Source organism: Athene cunicularia, assembly GCF_003259725.1.
Source record: "Athene cunicularia isolate RWA chromosome 2 unlocalized genomic scaffold, athCun1 chr2_part1, whole genome shotgun sequence".
NCBI lineage: Eukaryota > Metazoa > Chordata > Aves > Strigiformes > Strigidae > Athene > Athene cunicularia.
This window is the reverse complement of record NW_020799095.1, coordinates 104236508-104253288: the sequence shown is the minus strand read 5'-3', so window position 1 is coordinate 104253288 and position 16781 is coordinate 104236508. Positions and strand designations below refer to the sequence as shown.

Genomic DNA, 16781 nt, shown 5'->3' with positions numbered 1-16781 from the left:
CCACTCAGCTACCCGAGCACTGTGTCATGTTTTCTTTACATTGGTGGGGAGGGTTGTGTGTGGAGTACAAAACGTTGTCTCTGCTTTCACCTTCTACAGCAACTGCCAACTGCAAACGTCCATCATTAAGGTCACTAATCACTGCAGGCAGCACTCTGCTCAGCAGGAGGTGGGCAGTGTGGCTTTTAGGTGTTTGGGGTGAGCAGGGCAGTCTCCTAAGTCACTCCTTTTCACCCAAGAAATGGTAGGGAGCTGTGCCAGTCACCAAGTGTTTTATTCCCGCTTGATTTTTAATAATAAGATACAGTATTTACCTGAGAGATCAATGCTACTCGTGTAGCACACTGGTGACATACAGAAGGACCTTTTCTAAGCGGCGCTGTGGGAATTGAGGCCTCTGCAGCAGGGCTGGAAGCCACTTCTTACCTAGCAACTGTTTCTAAGTAGGACAGCCGTTGACTGCCCTCATGGCGGAGTGGATGAATCCTGCAGCACCCTCAGGAAGGGAACCTGGTGCCAAGCACCAGCCGGCCTTCGGAGGACAATGGGAGGAAGCGGAGGAACAAGCGGTGGGGAGTGGGAAGGGTTTTAAAGCCACAGGACGTTGACGGGAAAACTGCGTCAGGAGGCGCAGGGGGACTTTTCTGAGCTGTTAAGAGGAGAAATGCAAATAAAGGGGAAAAAAATCTAGGATTGTCAGAGAGGGAGCTGGGAAATCCTGCGGCTCGCAAAAGGTTTTGCATGTGCCCCTGGGACTGGAAACATGGAGCAGGAGTGATGTGAGGGTATAAACTACCCTCCCCTCTCACACTGGTTACGAGAAACTCCACGTCAGCCAGAGTGCCAAAAATGCACGCGTTCGCAGTTCTTAGCCGTGTAGATGGGATGATGTGTGATCAGCATTAAATTCCTCACGCGCCATTTTGCAAATGTACTTGGTTGTGATCAGGTAGCTCTGCTAGGAGTTGATGTTTCAGGTCCTACTTCCCATTTCCTACTGAAGTCTAATGCTATGCCTTCCTGTTTGGTGCTAATTGTATGTAGAAAATATGTGCTTTTAATGCCCAGTTAAGCTTTGTACATTCTGAAACCTTCCAGGTAAGAGAACACTTCATCAGCCTGATGCTGAGGGGCATCCAGTTTCCTGAGCTTAGGAAAACAGAAAGTCTCTATATGGATCATGCTGGACTTCCTCTTCGGTAAAGAGCAAGTTGTGGTGAACTTCACTTTTCCTTTAATTTCTCCCGCAGATGAAGGACTGAACCATGAATGCAAACTCTGCAATCAGACGTTCGACTCTCCTGCCAAACTTCAGTGCCACCTGATAGAGCACAGCTTTGAAGGCATGGGGGGCACTTTCAAATGTCCAGTGTGCTTTACAGGTAGGAGGCCATCACTGCTTGTCCCAGTCGTGCCCTTAGCTTGCACTTGCAGAATTCCACTTACAACTGTGTCATATGCTGGCTTTAGGTCAGTTTCAGGAGAGAACTTTACATTTGTGCTCATTAGTAATATTGATTAAAAATCGTTTAGAAAGCTGAGCTCCTTGGAAGGTCAGGCATCCATCTGTAAGAACTGCATTTCAAGCTCTTCTGTCGGAAGTTTGAGGTTTTTATAATTACAGAAGCGATAGTCTGTTACCTTCCACAGTATCACATTCATTACCTTCACGTTCCAAACTCGCCGAGGTTAAAACCGCCCATAAATTTGTGCTTTAAAGCCACAGATGTTTCATCTAAAATGATATAACTCAGAGCAGAACTTGGCCCCACGGGCAAGGGCTGCCAGGCATAGCCTGTGCAGCAATATTCTCCTCTGATCGGGTAAGAAAGCCTGCTTGCATGTGTTTGTTGGCTTGTGGTGAGAAGAAACACCCTTGTAATGTGCTTTAGAAAGCAAACCATGCTGTCTTGCCACAAGTCAAGTTCTGCTCTCCCCTCACACAAGTCCAAGTGTGGAATAATCCTCCCCAAGTCAGTGGTGTTATTCAGTAGTAAAACCCAAGTGAGAAAATAACTTGACCCAGTAGGGCTAAGCACTGCAGTGTTTGGGCCATAATGAGGAACAGAAAAATGCTGTTGTTGGAAATGAAAACACATTAAAAGGATGCCTACAGAGTTGTTGTGAGTTTCTTTAAAGACTTCTTAATAGAACATTTCATAAAATGATAACCTAAAACATAAGCGTTAATATGTAGCTTACATGCCCAATTTTGCTTTACAAGATGAAAATCAAAGATAATCACAAACATGACAAAACACACTTTGGGTATTCTCACATCAATGGCATGTTAATTCTGGAAGCCATTCAAGGTTTCTGTTCTCCATTAATGGGAGTGAATGATTTTCATTGATAGGCAAATAGACCCTTTAATACCTTCATTTTACTTCTCTTTGTTTGGCAGCTCCCCTCCCAATAAAACTTAAGTGTGCACTACAGAGGAAAATTAAAGTTAAATTTTTCATCTCTCAGATACAGTGGCTGGTGATTATTATTACCTCACTGCGTTCAGGTTTCACACATTTCTGTGGGTTATAAAATTTAAAAAATACATAGTTTGTCTTCACTGCACAGCTTGTCATAGTAACGTGTGTGCATGGATGGTAGTGCCGTAAACAGTTTGCCTGTTAGGTGTCTGTGTTCAATAATTCTTTTTTTGTTTTTTTAGTTTTATTACTGATTCTATTAATCTTTTCCCTTGTCTTTGTGTACACATTATGACATGATCTTTTTTTTAGTGTAATACTATGGGTCTTTGATTTCCAAGTTTGGGAGAGCTGTAAATGCAATCTAAACAGTTGCATATGTAAGGAGTACCTACTGACGGTTCCCCATGTGAGCAAGATCCCTGATAAAACTAATCCTTTAATGTTTGAGCCAGTAGCCTTGTAAAATGTGTTAAAGAGTATGGAGATAAGTCGATTCCAATCTGTGTGAAACACTTTTTCCTTTTTGCTGATGGGGTAAATAGACACCGAGCATTAATCATAAACAGTGGTGTTTTATTAGCAATATGCCATTAAATTATTTCAGTATGTCTTGCTAGAATCTTAACAAGAAGTAAAAATCACCAATATAAGTTTTATATGGAAAATGGAATTTGATCTTTTTTTTTTTTCTCAGGGTAATGAGAAATGTGATTAAAATGTATGACTCAGAAGAACAATATTCTGATGTTTTTTGTTGCCTTGCAATTAGAATAATTTTAATGATTAGGAGTGGAGTCAAAGTCAAATGCCAGCATCTTTAATAAATCCTTTCCCTGCCTATACAGATTAATATTGTAGATGCAAACTTTTTTAGGTCACAGTGCACCAGGCATCCATCAGAAGTCAGTGCTGCCAACCCAAACACTGCCTCTGGCATATACAATTTAATTATTAATAGTATGTCTCCTAGGTAAACTGTTACACAGTCTTAGGGCCTTGTTTTGTAGTCATTAAAATTGAACATGTTTATATTATTGAAACCCTTGCATTCAGTGTGTAGGCAGAGTTGATCTTAAAGTATCCAAAGAGAATTTACCTGCAGTTCTGTTTCACATTTATAGACATTGCCCCAGTGTAGCTGTGGGATATAATTTTTAGCATTAACACATTTAAATACAGAGCTGTTTGTTAGCTTTAACTTTAGGCACACAGAGTAAACAGGACTTTGGCATCTATGCTTTTCAAACCTGTTGGTTGCTAGGAAATCAGTTTTGTGTGTGTTCAATCAAAGTGCAGTAAGCATGAAGAAATAATTCTGCAGATAAAATGGCATTTTTAAATTCTTTAAATTTGAAATCTTCAGTCATTGTCCTGTTAGTTTTTTTTTTTCTTTTGTTTTATTTTCTTAAACCAGGCATGTGTTTCAATTCTTTCATTTTAGAAGAGAGATCCCACTTTGTAGATAGATAGTGTTTGTTGGTACACATTATAGCAACAGTGTAATGTGAAATCAGAGTGTGCCAGCCTAATTTTACTTCTTGGAATTGCTGAGTGTTAATGGGAAATTGTTTATAAAAAAAACCTCTTGCGATATGCAATAATGAAAAGCTTGTTGTCTGTCTAATATTCCAGTGTTTGTCCAAGCGAACAAGTTGCAGCAGCATATTTTCTCAGCCCATGGACAAGAGGACAAGATCTACGACTGCACACAGTGTCCACAGAAGTTCTTCTTCCAAACAGAGCTGCAGGTACCACACTTGTTACCTGGGGGTTTTAATAGTGTTATGTATTTGATAACCAACTTCAAAGATTTACTTGCTATGACCTCCTCTGATACTTGCTCATCATCAGGATGGGAATGAGGGAAGGACAAGAGGAACCGAAGATGATTCAACCCATGGTGCTTCAAACAGGTGCTGGCAGAAAGCTACCTGGTACAGACCTTAATTTTGGGAGCACCTTTGGATTGTTGCTCTGTAGGGTTTTGCAGCTCAAGATATTCTTGAGGAGAGAGAAATTGGCATCCTATTCTTCTGTTTGGACAGTATTTATCTTGGTTTACCTGATGTCCATTTACCATAAATAAATTTCTTGGTCGAGAAAAAATAATAATAGGGTCAAATGGATGGTACACTGTCGTCTTGTCTGCTGTTCTCAGACTTGTTTACAGTTTACTAATGGTAAACAAAAGAAGAGAGAGGAAGAAATAAATGTTGGACAAGATTTGAAAACAATTTGGGATGAAAGGATTATTTAATGTATATAGCAGTCTGCACTGCTTGTCTTGCAATGAGAAGTGGTGGTGTGTTATTGCTGATGTGATGTTACACTTTGGGACAGCAGCGGAACATTGATTCTAAATTATTTCAGTTTATATTGAAGTGTTAAGATAGGTTGACAGAGGAGAAATTTTTAGGGTCTCTGATGGTCTGATGAAACAAGAAGTATTTGTATGGTGAGGCTTTTCCTACACTATTGACCATGAGATTTTTGTTTGGAATGAAGAGATTTTTTCAGCACTTCAGGTTTTTCAGTAGTTTTTTTATAGCACGGGCTCCCGTCTCTAAATCCTTTGACTGAGGCATCCACAATTAATTTTGCTTTGGACGAGAACTGGATTTCATTTCATGAATAGAGGCAAAAGGCTAGTGAGACATATGCACACATATGCCCATTTAGTATTTCACTTACTGAAAGTTTTACACACTGAAAACCTGATATTAATGTTTGGCATGACGATATGAAATATTTCATTGGAAACAAAAGAAATCAGAGCATTTAAACCATGCATGAATTCATTATATGAGGGATTGGGATTTATGTCAATTGCACTGCATTTTCTTTTTCCTAATTTCTTTCTGCATGAAAACAATATGGAATAAAGCCTTTCTGATTGCCTTCCCTACCTCTTTCTCAGTGAACCCCTAGGTCATGGGAGCTCCTCTAGTACCTGCAGTCCCATACCTGTAACACTCCTAGGTGTCTGTGCTGTATCTCTCTCCTGTTTTCAATAGATCCAGATCAGTTTCATTTACTGTCTGTACCAGGCATTGCATGCAAGCTCTGACCCAAAGTGAAAAAGGAGAACAAGGAAAAGAAAATAAGAAGTTGGACATTTAGGGAAAAAGACCCTCATACATAGTGATGGACAGAAAGAAGCAAGATTGAGTTTTGAAGTCAGGAAATGGTCTGGGTTGTGTAGAAAGTTATTGGTCATGTGAGAAAAATAAAGGAGAAACTGAGTGGAATGAGGAAAGGTCAGAAACTAATTTTGTTGTGTATGTTTCTTTCACAGCATAATTTTTGTGGAATCATTTTCTTTTATTTTTTTTGTCAAAATACGTGTTGGGTTTTTTTGTAAAGTGTTTCCAGTAAGGTGAAACAGCTTTTCCGGGAGAAAATGCTCAAATATTTTTGGCTTACTGATTTTCACAAATTCTCCTGTTCATCACTGATTAATCAAAATGAGGAAGTAGGGAGAAGTAGGGACATTAGCAGTTTCTGGAAACAAAAAGGAGAGAATGTTAGGGAATAAAGACAAAAGAAAAAAAAAAAAGTAAGAGAGAAGGTGAACGTATGCAAAAGACAATTATGGGGGAAAATATCAGGAGCAAGAGGGTAGAAATTTGTTTTCATAGCAGAATACAGACTGGATTTTAAAAAAAGCAGAATAGGTAACTGAATTCTAAAGATGCAAAATATACAGAGATCCAGGTGTAGTTGTGACATGTACAATCACCTCCTTATTAGTCTGTCCCCCCAAAAATATGCTTTTGTTTCAAAATACATGAGTCCCAAGCAGCTGGCCTCAGCTTTTTTATTCTAATAAAAGCACATGTTTTTTCACTCAGAATTCATCCATGCCCAAGACTGAGAGCAAGATTTTGCTCTCCCCATCTAAGCCTAGTTCATTAAAACTTCAGTATAACTGAGGCACCTGGTTTTCTAGCGAAGAGCACAAAAGGACATTGCTACAGAGAGACAAATTATTCTCTACATTGGCTAGGTGACAATCAGTGTGTTGGTTGTTCCATGCTGCAGAAGGCTCTTAATAGACCACATCTCCCTTAGAGACAGCCTCTCCCTGCCTTATCTACACTTGCAAAAAGGAAAAGGTATTCATTTTCTTATTCACTTAATTATTTATGTTTATTATTTTAATTAACTTGGGTAGCTCCACCCCAGCTGAGAATGCATTATGTTTGAAAAAATGAAGTACCATCATGCCATTTGAATTTATTTGTTGGGATCACTGGCTTCCTGCTCTTACCTCCAGTTATCTACCCAGACTGGTGAAAGGGCAGCAGAGCACTTAGGCAGAGCAGTAGGTACTGACCTTTGGAGTCTCCTTTTGCTGAAAATACATTGATCTTGAGCCCACTCTCATTTAAAACCTATTGTAGGAGGCATCACTTTGTTCAGACCAGCTGCAGCAGTGGAATCTTTGCAACTAGCCTCTGGGTTATGTTTCTCCATCCTTTCACATTACCATGGTTTGTGTTGGGGTTTGCAGCATAACAGTGTATTTATTCCCTCTACTAGGAACAGCTCCTTGCCTTTAATTTAAACATGCATCTAAATTGCATCTCCCATGCATGAGAGATGCTAATCATCTCAGAGCCACGGACAGCACTCCATGGCTGTAGGGCAGGGTAAGAACGTGAACAAGGTAGAGCAGAGCAGAACACAATAGCATAGGTGCCCTATCCACATACATGGTACAACTGATAATTAAAGGGAATGAATCCAGGGATACAGAAAATAAATGCATTAGAATGAAAACTTGGTGTATGGCCCAATGCGTTTCTTTGCTTATCATTTTTTGATTCCTGTTCTGAGTAGGCTATAGGAACAGAAGAATACACACACACTAAGTTCATCTCACCTTGGGGACGCTACTATCCCCTCATTAACAATTTTCTCAATGCAAAAAACAAGTAGGACTGTCTTTAGAGGTTTCCATTATTTCACTCCAGACCCCTGTTAGGAATGCAAGACAATCCCATAGGACCACATTCTGGTAAGAACAGAGAGTAAATGACCAGTCCTGAAAATCAAACCTGCAATGTGTTACTCAACCTTTAAGTTGAAATAATGAGATTTTACAGGAATTTTCTCATTGTTTTACAATCATCTCCATAGCTCATCCTTCTCCTCTAAATGTCTTTGTGCTCCATAGCTATTGAACCAGCTCTTAATTTTTGGACATACTACCTCCATAGAAAGGAAGCAAGTGAAAACCTTTTGTAATAATTAGAAGTGTATGCTTTAAGACTGTTCCAATTTGCAATTTTTCAGACTTACATGTTCAAAAGGCTATGTGGTGTATTTACACATCTGAAACAGAGCTGAAAAAAAGTATGTCCCTAAAAGTGTTTATTGTTTAGAGTGGAAAGCTTTTAATAAGACATGCTTAGTACAATAAGGGCTTGTCAGAAATAGGCTTGTAACATTCTTTAAAATCAGAAATATATCCCATCTGTATATCAGATAAGGAAGCTGCAAGGTAATTTATATGATGACTAGATGTCTCCCAAAAGTTGAAACTCTTCTAACTGAACATCTGAAGTATGACCATACAGTTCTCTGTACAGGGTGGATATAACTAAAATAGTCTTCTCCATCCATCATTCATAATAATGAACTTTTAATTAATAAGGAAGTAAAGAAACACTGCTAATTTAACTTAATACTGAATTTTCATTAAACCATGATAAAGTAACTTGTGTCTATTAAAACTTCTCTTTCTTGTCCTTATGCTATTTCCAGTGCCTGTTTCTTTTGCCCTGTCTTTGGACTTAGGCTTAGGTGTTTGAACAGGTGTTTGTGCTTCCCTTGTCTCTGATAAGGAGTAGCCATTCCTTTCCTGGTTCCAGTTCTAGTGTTATTTCCACAGTCAACATATCATGGTGTTTGTGAGGAGGAATGAGATACTCATGGGGTCTTACCCAGAGGGGATGCATTCATTTTAGATATTTTTTTAGATATTACTGGGTCAGAGAGGTAGCAATGTCTGGTAGAATTGCTGAACAGGTTTTATCAGTGATGATAGTTCTGAATATGGTACTAGCCAAGATTACACGACTTCTCAGGACCATTTTGCCCAGTATAAAAATTTAATCTTTTTGGTGAATTAGAACGTTTGCTTAACATTTTGTGACTAATAATTAGTTGCCCCTGGGGTAGTTAATTGTCCCCATTTTACAGACATGAAAAATAGGGCGAGAAATAATTGGATCAGTGGTTGCTTCCCATCCTGTTCAAGAGGGACCTGGCCTCAATGATTCACGCCCTTGCTGCTTCCCGTCTGGACTCCATCAGTGCAGAATACCTGGGCATGAAGCCATCAGCCTGTAAGACGTTCCAGCTAATACAGAGAGCTGCAGCACTGTTCCTCAGTAGCAAAGGAGACCAGGAGCATATTCAACCTGCTCTCTTGCTGACTGCACTGCCTTCCTACATGTTTGTCCAGTTGTCCTCTAAGACTCAGTCCTTAATATTCTTGGTGGACTGGGTCCAGTACATCTCAGAGATCACCTGAGAAGTTCTTCCCAGTTAGTAATAACATGGTAGTTGACAGCCCTGCTTTGTGAGTGCTTTTATCAGAGAGCTGAAGCTTGTTTGCACAGGAGCTAGAGCATTCTCGCAGACTGGCCTGGAAGCATGGAAGACTTCCACAACAGTTAGTTATTACCATGAATGTCCTCAATTTATACTTTGAAGAGTAGGGTGCACCTAGAGGTGCCAAAGGCTCCTTTCTCCCAGATAAACACATACCTGCGTGTGGATTTCTAAACCTTCCCCAAAACCCCAATGCACAACAACAGAGCTCTTCCAAAACAAAACACACAGTTCCTTCCCCAGGGAAAGGATGAAAGAAAGAATGAAACACTCATAGCAGATGTTACTCATGTCACTTAAAACAGCAGGAGAACATTCTTAGTTCCTGGTGCAAGCAGCTGAAGCGGAGCAGGGCAGATTCAGCTTAGAAGAGTCTTCAGAAATTTTATGTAGTTTTATGTATGTCCCTGTCTGGATGTCCTGTTTTAACATTTTCATGCTCTAAGGTTAGTGCTGTTGAAACTAATTTTCCAGTTTCTTCCCCATTTCTGTAGAAGTTAAACTTTCCAAAGATCTCTGCACTGTAAAATGCTCCCCAAAATCTCAACATTTTAAAACAGCCTTTAAAATACCCTTCACCCAAGCTGGAGCAGAACTAAGCAAGCTCTAGGCTATTTCAAGAACTGTAAGACTTGACTGAGACCTTTAGTGGAGACAGTGGCAAAGCTGGGATTAAAATGCTGTATTCTCTCATTCGGGCGGTCAGCTAGAGAAAACTGCTCATTAACCTGGGCTGGGGTTGTCTCCTTGTGCAGAGGCCTTCTGGGGCCAGCTGGCAAACAGATTGGTGTGGGAATAGTATCAACCATAGCAGCCGTGGCACTGCTACCTCCATATAGGATTGTCTTGCCGAGGCCCCCACAGTAGTTGAGTCTGTGTATCATGTAGGTCCCAACAGTGAGCCTTCCATGACAGCAGGGGAAACCATGAATAATTTATACTCTTTACACAAAAACAGGGACAACACTTTCAAACCTGCAGGTGAAGTTAGATTTTCAAGGATGTTTTCTTCACAAGGAAAAGGTCTCAAAACATTTTTTTAAGTGAAATTGGAGATTAGTTCTGGCATTTTTAGGTCCCCAAACTCTTAGGGTGAGGAGTGGAACATAGATGCTGGCTTTCTAGGCCCCAAAGGCCAGGAGCCAGCAGGGAATAATTTTGTCAGCTCTTCTTTAAAAGAAGCCTACCTGAAATCCAATTAACAATCAAAGCTTTAGGCCAACATTTTCAAACTCAATGGCCTATTTCTGAGAGGGTGCTGAGCACCTCCAGCTGCAGTTAAGGCCAGTGCAAGATGCTGGTGCTGAGTACATCAGGAAATCAGGTCATAAATGCCTGAAGTTAGGAACCTTGATAAAAGCATAGGTGCTGAGAAGCCAGAGCCTCATTTAAGGTTTCAGCAAAATACTTTTGATGCCTAAATACAGTGCCACATTCAGTAATGTTGGCCTTAGTCCTTAGCAGGCAGTCAGGTTGCTTTTGTCAGAGCAAATACCTAGGAGTCAGGAGAGCTCCAGTCGATTGCAAGGTCAAGTCCTAACTTGCTCCCCTTAACCATGTATGCTCTCCATCTCGTGAGTGAAGATGATGATAATAATATGTGTGCCAGAGATACTGGGATTGTAATTAATGCTTATGTTTTGAGGGAATTAGATAGAGCTGCATGCATTGCAAGTATTACTAGTTTGAGTGCTGTTTTTCCTGAACCCTTACCGTGCTTTCTGTTTCCAGTAGTTATATGGATATTAGTGTACACCAGTATGTGCATTGAGTGTTTTTCCGTGTCTTCCAAGATTTAAAAAAATCAGACTTGAGACTTCTTTCCCTAGAAAGGAGAATTATTTTCTTTGCAAATTTTCTCAGAAAGGCAATCAAGAGAAGCCCGGGTGGAGGCACTCATGCATTAGCTCTTTAAGGACATACCTTCAGAGTGTTTCCCCTGCAAGTCTTTTGATTCAATGTCAAACAAAGTTTAAATACCAAAAAAAAAATACTTTGAATTCCCTTCCAGTGCCCCTTCCCTCCTGGGGATTGAGGGGTGTTACGGCCATATTAGGTTTTCATGCAGTAATTCTTTTCTAAATAAGAAATTTCCAGGTTTGGAGCTTGTGAGTTCACCCACCTTTGATTGGCCTATTCAAATGTAAACAGTCCCTGTGGGTACTTCATTAATTCATGAATATTTATAGCACATTGCAAAGCCCACCAAGCCCAAAGTGCCAGAGGTTTTCAGGGACCATTTTGATTTCCCTAAATAGTGTTTGACAAAGATGGGCTTAGTATTAACAGTTCTTACTTCACCTCCACATACTCCATAATACTTGTAAGTCTACAGACAACAGTCTGCCTGTGAAACCTTCCACACTTTTTCCTGTAAATAAGCAGGAAACAATGTGTTCGCAACATGCCTTATACATTCCCTAAGAGAGCATTCCTTAAGTTTCTGGAGCAACTGAATCACATTTATGAGTTTGTTTTTTCAGATGCTTGAGTGATATTATTGATGAAATTACAGAATTAATTGACAAAGACATTGTGGCAGTTAAGTGATTAATATTGCCTTTAAATACACCATTTTAATCTTGAAAAGAAATTCGCATTCAAGGAACAGTAAAATGTCAAAGGATTGGAAGCTAAACATACTGTCAAAGTACTGGGCTACACCCACAAAGTACCTATACAAAAATAAGCAAGGGGGATAGAGTCATACACGAATGTTTATGTGCTTGAATATATATCCTTATTTTTCTTGCTCTTTCCTGTTTACGCTCTCGTATACCCAGATTCTTTTTGTAAAATATAGGTATCTATTTTCAAAAAAATCAGTAGAAACAGAAAAGGTGAACCCATTACTTTGGATCTATTCTCCTCATTGCCTTGTATGGTCAATGTTAAATAAATTCTGCAGAATCCGGTAATGGACAGTTCATAATCCTTGTGACTAAAAAATCTGTGTAATGCAAGTATGTTAAATGAAGTTTGTTGTCTCCAGTCTGAAAGCAGCATGAATTCATGGCAATCAGAAGATAAGCTCCACTGTTCCTTTTGTTGTCCTGTTGACTCTGAAACATATCAGTGACATTACATGCCAGCGTTAACATCACGATTGCTGATTGTTTTAGCAAATGGAACAGGAAGGTGTGCGAGATTTCAGACTAAAGAACCAAATCAGAAATTGCAGCATAAAGGAAAATGCACAGAAATGCAGAAGAAGGAAACAAAAGACAAAAGAGTAGAAGAGAAGTAGAAAGGAGATTATGGGGCGAAGAAAGAAACAACATAGAAATAATAGTGCTTGGGAAGGCAAACATTTTTCTGCTGAGTGAGGCTGATAATAATGATATGGCACTTGTAAAAATAAATCACGGTTAATAATAAGGGGAAGTTCAGTTATTACATAAAGGCCAATTTCTACCCTCAGTCTTTGTAGAAACCTCTGTGAACATCAGGGAGTCCTGTTGTAGATTGAGGGCAGGGGAAGCAGTAAATGTATTCCCTGACCCACAAATAATCATTAGAAATGGAATTCTGCCCTTTGCAGAAAATGAGGTTTTATCATCTGTGCCCTGAACGTTTCAGCCTACACCTTGCCATTAGTCAGATCAGTTGGCTCATACACCTGGAGTAAGCAGAAGAAATAAGCACTCTGTTTGCATTTGAATAATTTCCCTGGTAGATCAGTTCAGTTCTCTTAATTATCCATCCATTAATTTGTTGCTAATGTAGTTGATATCGATGACTGATTTTCTGTGCTAAACAGGAAGCACCACTTCTTCATTCTAGGACGCATTCCTTCCTACAACTGCCCTGCTGTTAGCTACCAGTAGCTGCCGTTATATTATCTTTCATCTGGCCCAGAGCTGACAACAGATGGCCATCTCCGGGACTGCCATCAGTGTGACTTTATGAAGCATCCAGCTATGGTGTACTGAGGAGCTTCATGGCCAGTTCTGCAAATCTGCCTCCCTTCCCCCCACCCTGCTGCTGGCCCCCCTTACTCCATCCCCATGAATAAGCTCCTCATTCTTGGCTCCACTCTCCACTGGTCCTGCAGTTTCCCAACAAGTGATGGCACAGCAGTATCACTGAAAGTTTGACGCTTGAGGTCTGCCCCCTCTTCCCTCCAGTGTACTGGCAGGAGGTTGCCATGGCCCCCGTGTACCCCAGCATCCTCACCCCTCGTGGTTGCAGTGTAACAAAGCATAGGTAGAGGGGCTCAGTAGCAGCAAACCTGCCACCTCTTCATCTCTGTGGTCTGAACCCTACCTTCTTCTATCACATATCTTAGCTCGGTAGCCCCTGCATCTCCTTAAGCTCCAGAGGTTTGGAGAGAGGGAGGATGTTTGTTCTTTGTTTTTTTAATATTTCACAAGACATCCTGCCAAACCAAGATTGAGTATATGAAGTGTGAAGGAAGCTAAAATATCGATTAGAGACCCAAAGTGGAGAAAAGTATAAAATTCACAAGCATCCTGATTCCATTGACACGTTAGATCATTTGGAAAAGCTGTTTCAGTGGGGTGGCTGCCATGCATTTTTGAGAAAGATATATTGTTTGCTCTTGACAGAGTTTTCTAAAGCAAGGTACCTCCAGAGCTGAACCCATATTTTAAGCGAAATTCACATTTGTATCCTTTATTGTGATATTTGCAGCAAGTCTACAGCTAGTAACAGTCTCTGCCCTCAAGCTATAAAGGAGTGAGTCTCCATTGTTGGAGAGAGAGCAGCCTTCTGTGTGAAAGGCTGAGATGTGGTAGGCAAGATGAATAGTGCTTAAAAGCAGTGCTTGCGGTGCTGTCATTTAGAACAGGAACACTGAGGATTTAAACGAAAGTGAAAGGCATGGTAAATGAATCCTTTAAAATTGGTCAAATTTTCAGCTGCCTAAAATAACAAGTTTTCTCCATTGATAGGTTCATTGAGTAGGAGGAAAGTTGGGAGGGGATGAATTCCCCTAGGGAGGAGGTGCAGATAGTTCGTGAAAACAAGGTGTGGTCAGTGATTCATAAAGAGACACATCCAGGAAACTCCAGTAAACAGCAATCTTGGCTCAAAAGTGGTGACTTTCCTTATTTTTCCTTTTTTTTTTTTTTAATCTTCTTTTCTTTTATTTTTTGAAAAAATAGCATCATTAGATTTCTCCATTTCAAACGTTAGTCAAAAATGCTACTCAGATGCAGATGGCTACACAACTGGAGCTGTTCATTACAAAACCCCAACCAGGAGGAACAGCTTTTAGGTTTAGCTTTTCTACCTGTTACTGGGGTCAGGTTCACCATGCTTTGATCAAACTGAATCTGAAATACGATTTTGGGTGGGAAAAGAGTGGCTTTTTGCAGGCTCTCATGATTTTTTTTTGAGCTTCCTTTGTGTTCAAAGCTGAAATTGAGTGTCCTCCACCCTGTTAACAAGGGAAGAGAAAAAGAGATGATTCAGTTCTCGTGAACAAATACTGCTGAGTTACACACATTTCTACACGCAGCTTTAGTTGTTTATCTGTATTGTTATAGTCTCATTTTGCAGCGGACTCGCTAGACACAGGCACTGATCATGGGTGTGTAAATCTGCTTAGGGACACTCTGTGTCAGTGAATACCCTGCTTCCCCCCATACTTCGTGTGTATAGATGTGTGCTCTGTAAAAGAAAGAACCTGTGATATTGTTAAGTATTAGTGGTGCATTTTGCTTTGCTTTGCGTTTGTAAAGGTGAAAGGTGATTGTGCAGGAAAATGGAACAGTATATTTGCTGTGAGACAGGCACTAAGAACTCACTCCCATGCTCAGTTATAATTCATGACTCTACTGGTGGGAAGCCCTTATCCCTCTGTGGAGTTAATGCATCTCTACTGTAGCCTGCTGAGAGCACCCTGTGTCCCCTCCCACCATCTGTGCATTCACTTGCATGCTTTCTCTCTCTCTCTTTACTGTGAGATCTCTTGGTGTTAAAACTGTCAGACTACTACTGCCTGGTAAAGGTGGCTTTATGATGTGTATTAATGTTGAATTGTCATTTAAAGGGTGAGGAGGTAGGATAGGGATATGTTACCATTTGTTTTAAGCTCTTGTTAGAAAATGCTGATGAGCAAATAGACAGAAAGGTAGATTTGTTACTTCAAAGAGCAAACAGCTTTGGACAGTGGATAGAAATTGCCACGATGTAGGGTAAGAGCTATTGATAGCAAATGCATCTTCGTTCCAAAACTGGGCATACTTTGCTGTTTCTTGATACAGTAGATCTCTGTTTCTCCGTGTCAAGATCTGAACCAGTGGCATTGTAAATTGAATAATATTTGTTTACCTATCAGCTGGCTTAACTGTCAACTATTTTATTTTCTACAAGTTGATCTCCTCTTTTAGCTGAAAAGCTTTCTTGCAGGCTGCAAGCTAATTGCTTCTATGCTACCTGAGACTTGAAATTCATGTGACCAAGTGCTATAAGCTAGCACAATCTTACTTAAATAGGTAGTGCACAAAGATTTTTTATTATTATTATTGCTGTAAGGCACTGTCAGAAGACCAGTGAGACTGTCTAGCTTTGAAAGAACTGAACTCAGTTCACAGAGGTTTGAGATGATGCTTTATCAACCTGGCACCTTACTGCAATATTAGACTCAGAATACGGTTAAAAGACCGTGTACTTGACTGTCACAGCAATATTAATTTGCAGTGTTTCACTGCATGTAATCTTATGTAGTCTGTTGTTTGTATTCCTTTAAAACTTATAAATCAAATCCAGACCTGGAATACCAGTGTATGAACTTAACAGATGTGCTGCCATAAGGGACCTGCTAGGTTATAAACTGCAGAAATGATCTTTTTCTATTTCTGATTCCTGGCTTATTCCAGGGAGATTTAGGAATCACAGAAGTAAGGTGGAAGGTCATGCGTTAGGACAGTAGCACCCACCTAGTACTTGACGTTGGGTGTAATTGTCAGGAAATCCACCTCTAATCATTTTATTATTCAGTCATAGCATCCTGCCGAAGCTCCTGAGCAAAAGTAGGGCAAGAATGACTTCAGTAGCTCTGTGTCCAGGTTTTCTTACGTGAAAGATCACTTTGAGATGACACAGCTGAGTAGTCAGGCTGAAATCCTAGTTGGTATTTTATTAATTTTGCACCAAGATAAATCCTGAAATTCTGACAAACTCCATGACAGGTGAAATTCCTTCTTGCAGAATCTGCTCAGCAAGAGGCTGCTCATTTCGTTCTGTTCGGAGGCAGGCAACAGGAGGGCAGCTTTATAATCAGCCCTCAAAGGAGCCCCGGCCGCCCCAGAGCCTTGGACTGATTGAATAACTCCTGGGCCTCTTCCCCTAGGCCTCCATCAGCAGGGGTCCTGTGGAAAGCAATCTCCCGCAGACTGGCACTGAAGTGAGCTTTAAACTACTATTTTCTGCTCTCCAGAGGAGCCTGGAGTACTAAAAGATAGATGGACTGCAGATATTTTATGAGAAACTGTCAGAAGAAGAGCAGAGTAAATGTTTTTTTTCTTCCTTCTTTGAGTCACATGCTGCATCACTGTAGAATTTTTCCCAGAATCTTTTACACTGAAAGTTGGAAATTAATTGGTTGCTAACCTTAATTTTCCCTCCTCCCTTTTCTTTTTCTTTTTTTCCCTTCCCTCTTCTTCTTTTTTTCTTTTTTTTTTCCTTAAATATTCACTCAGAGGCCCTTTGCTTAACCACAGTTGCAGAAAATCAGTACCATTTGCACTGAAATATTTATAATGA

The 16781-nt window shown here is 40.2% G+C and overlaps 1 protein-coding gene across 1 annotated transcript in view; it reads left to right on the top strand.

The window, feature by feature from the left end:
- ZNF521 (zinc finger protein 521) overlaps positions 1 to 16781 on the top strand; it is a 214898-nt gene that overhangs the window by 183214 nt on the left and 14903 nt on the right. Inside the window, exons 6-7 of the mRNA XM_026842241.1 lie at positions 1251 to 1382; positions 4062 to 4177. Of these exons, the coding sequence (XP_026698042.1) occupies positions 1251 to 1382; positions 4062 to 4177 (248 nt within the window). The remainder of the gene's footprint in view (positions 1 to 1250; positions 1383 to 4061; positions 4178 to 16781) is intronic.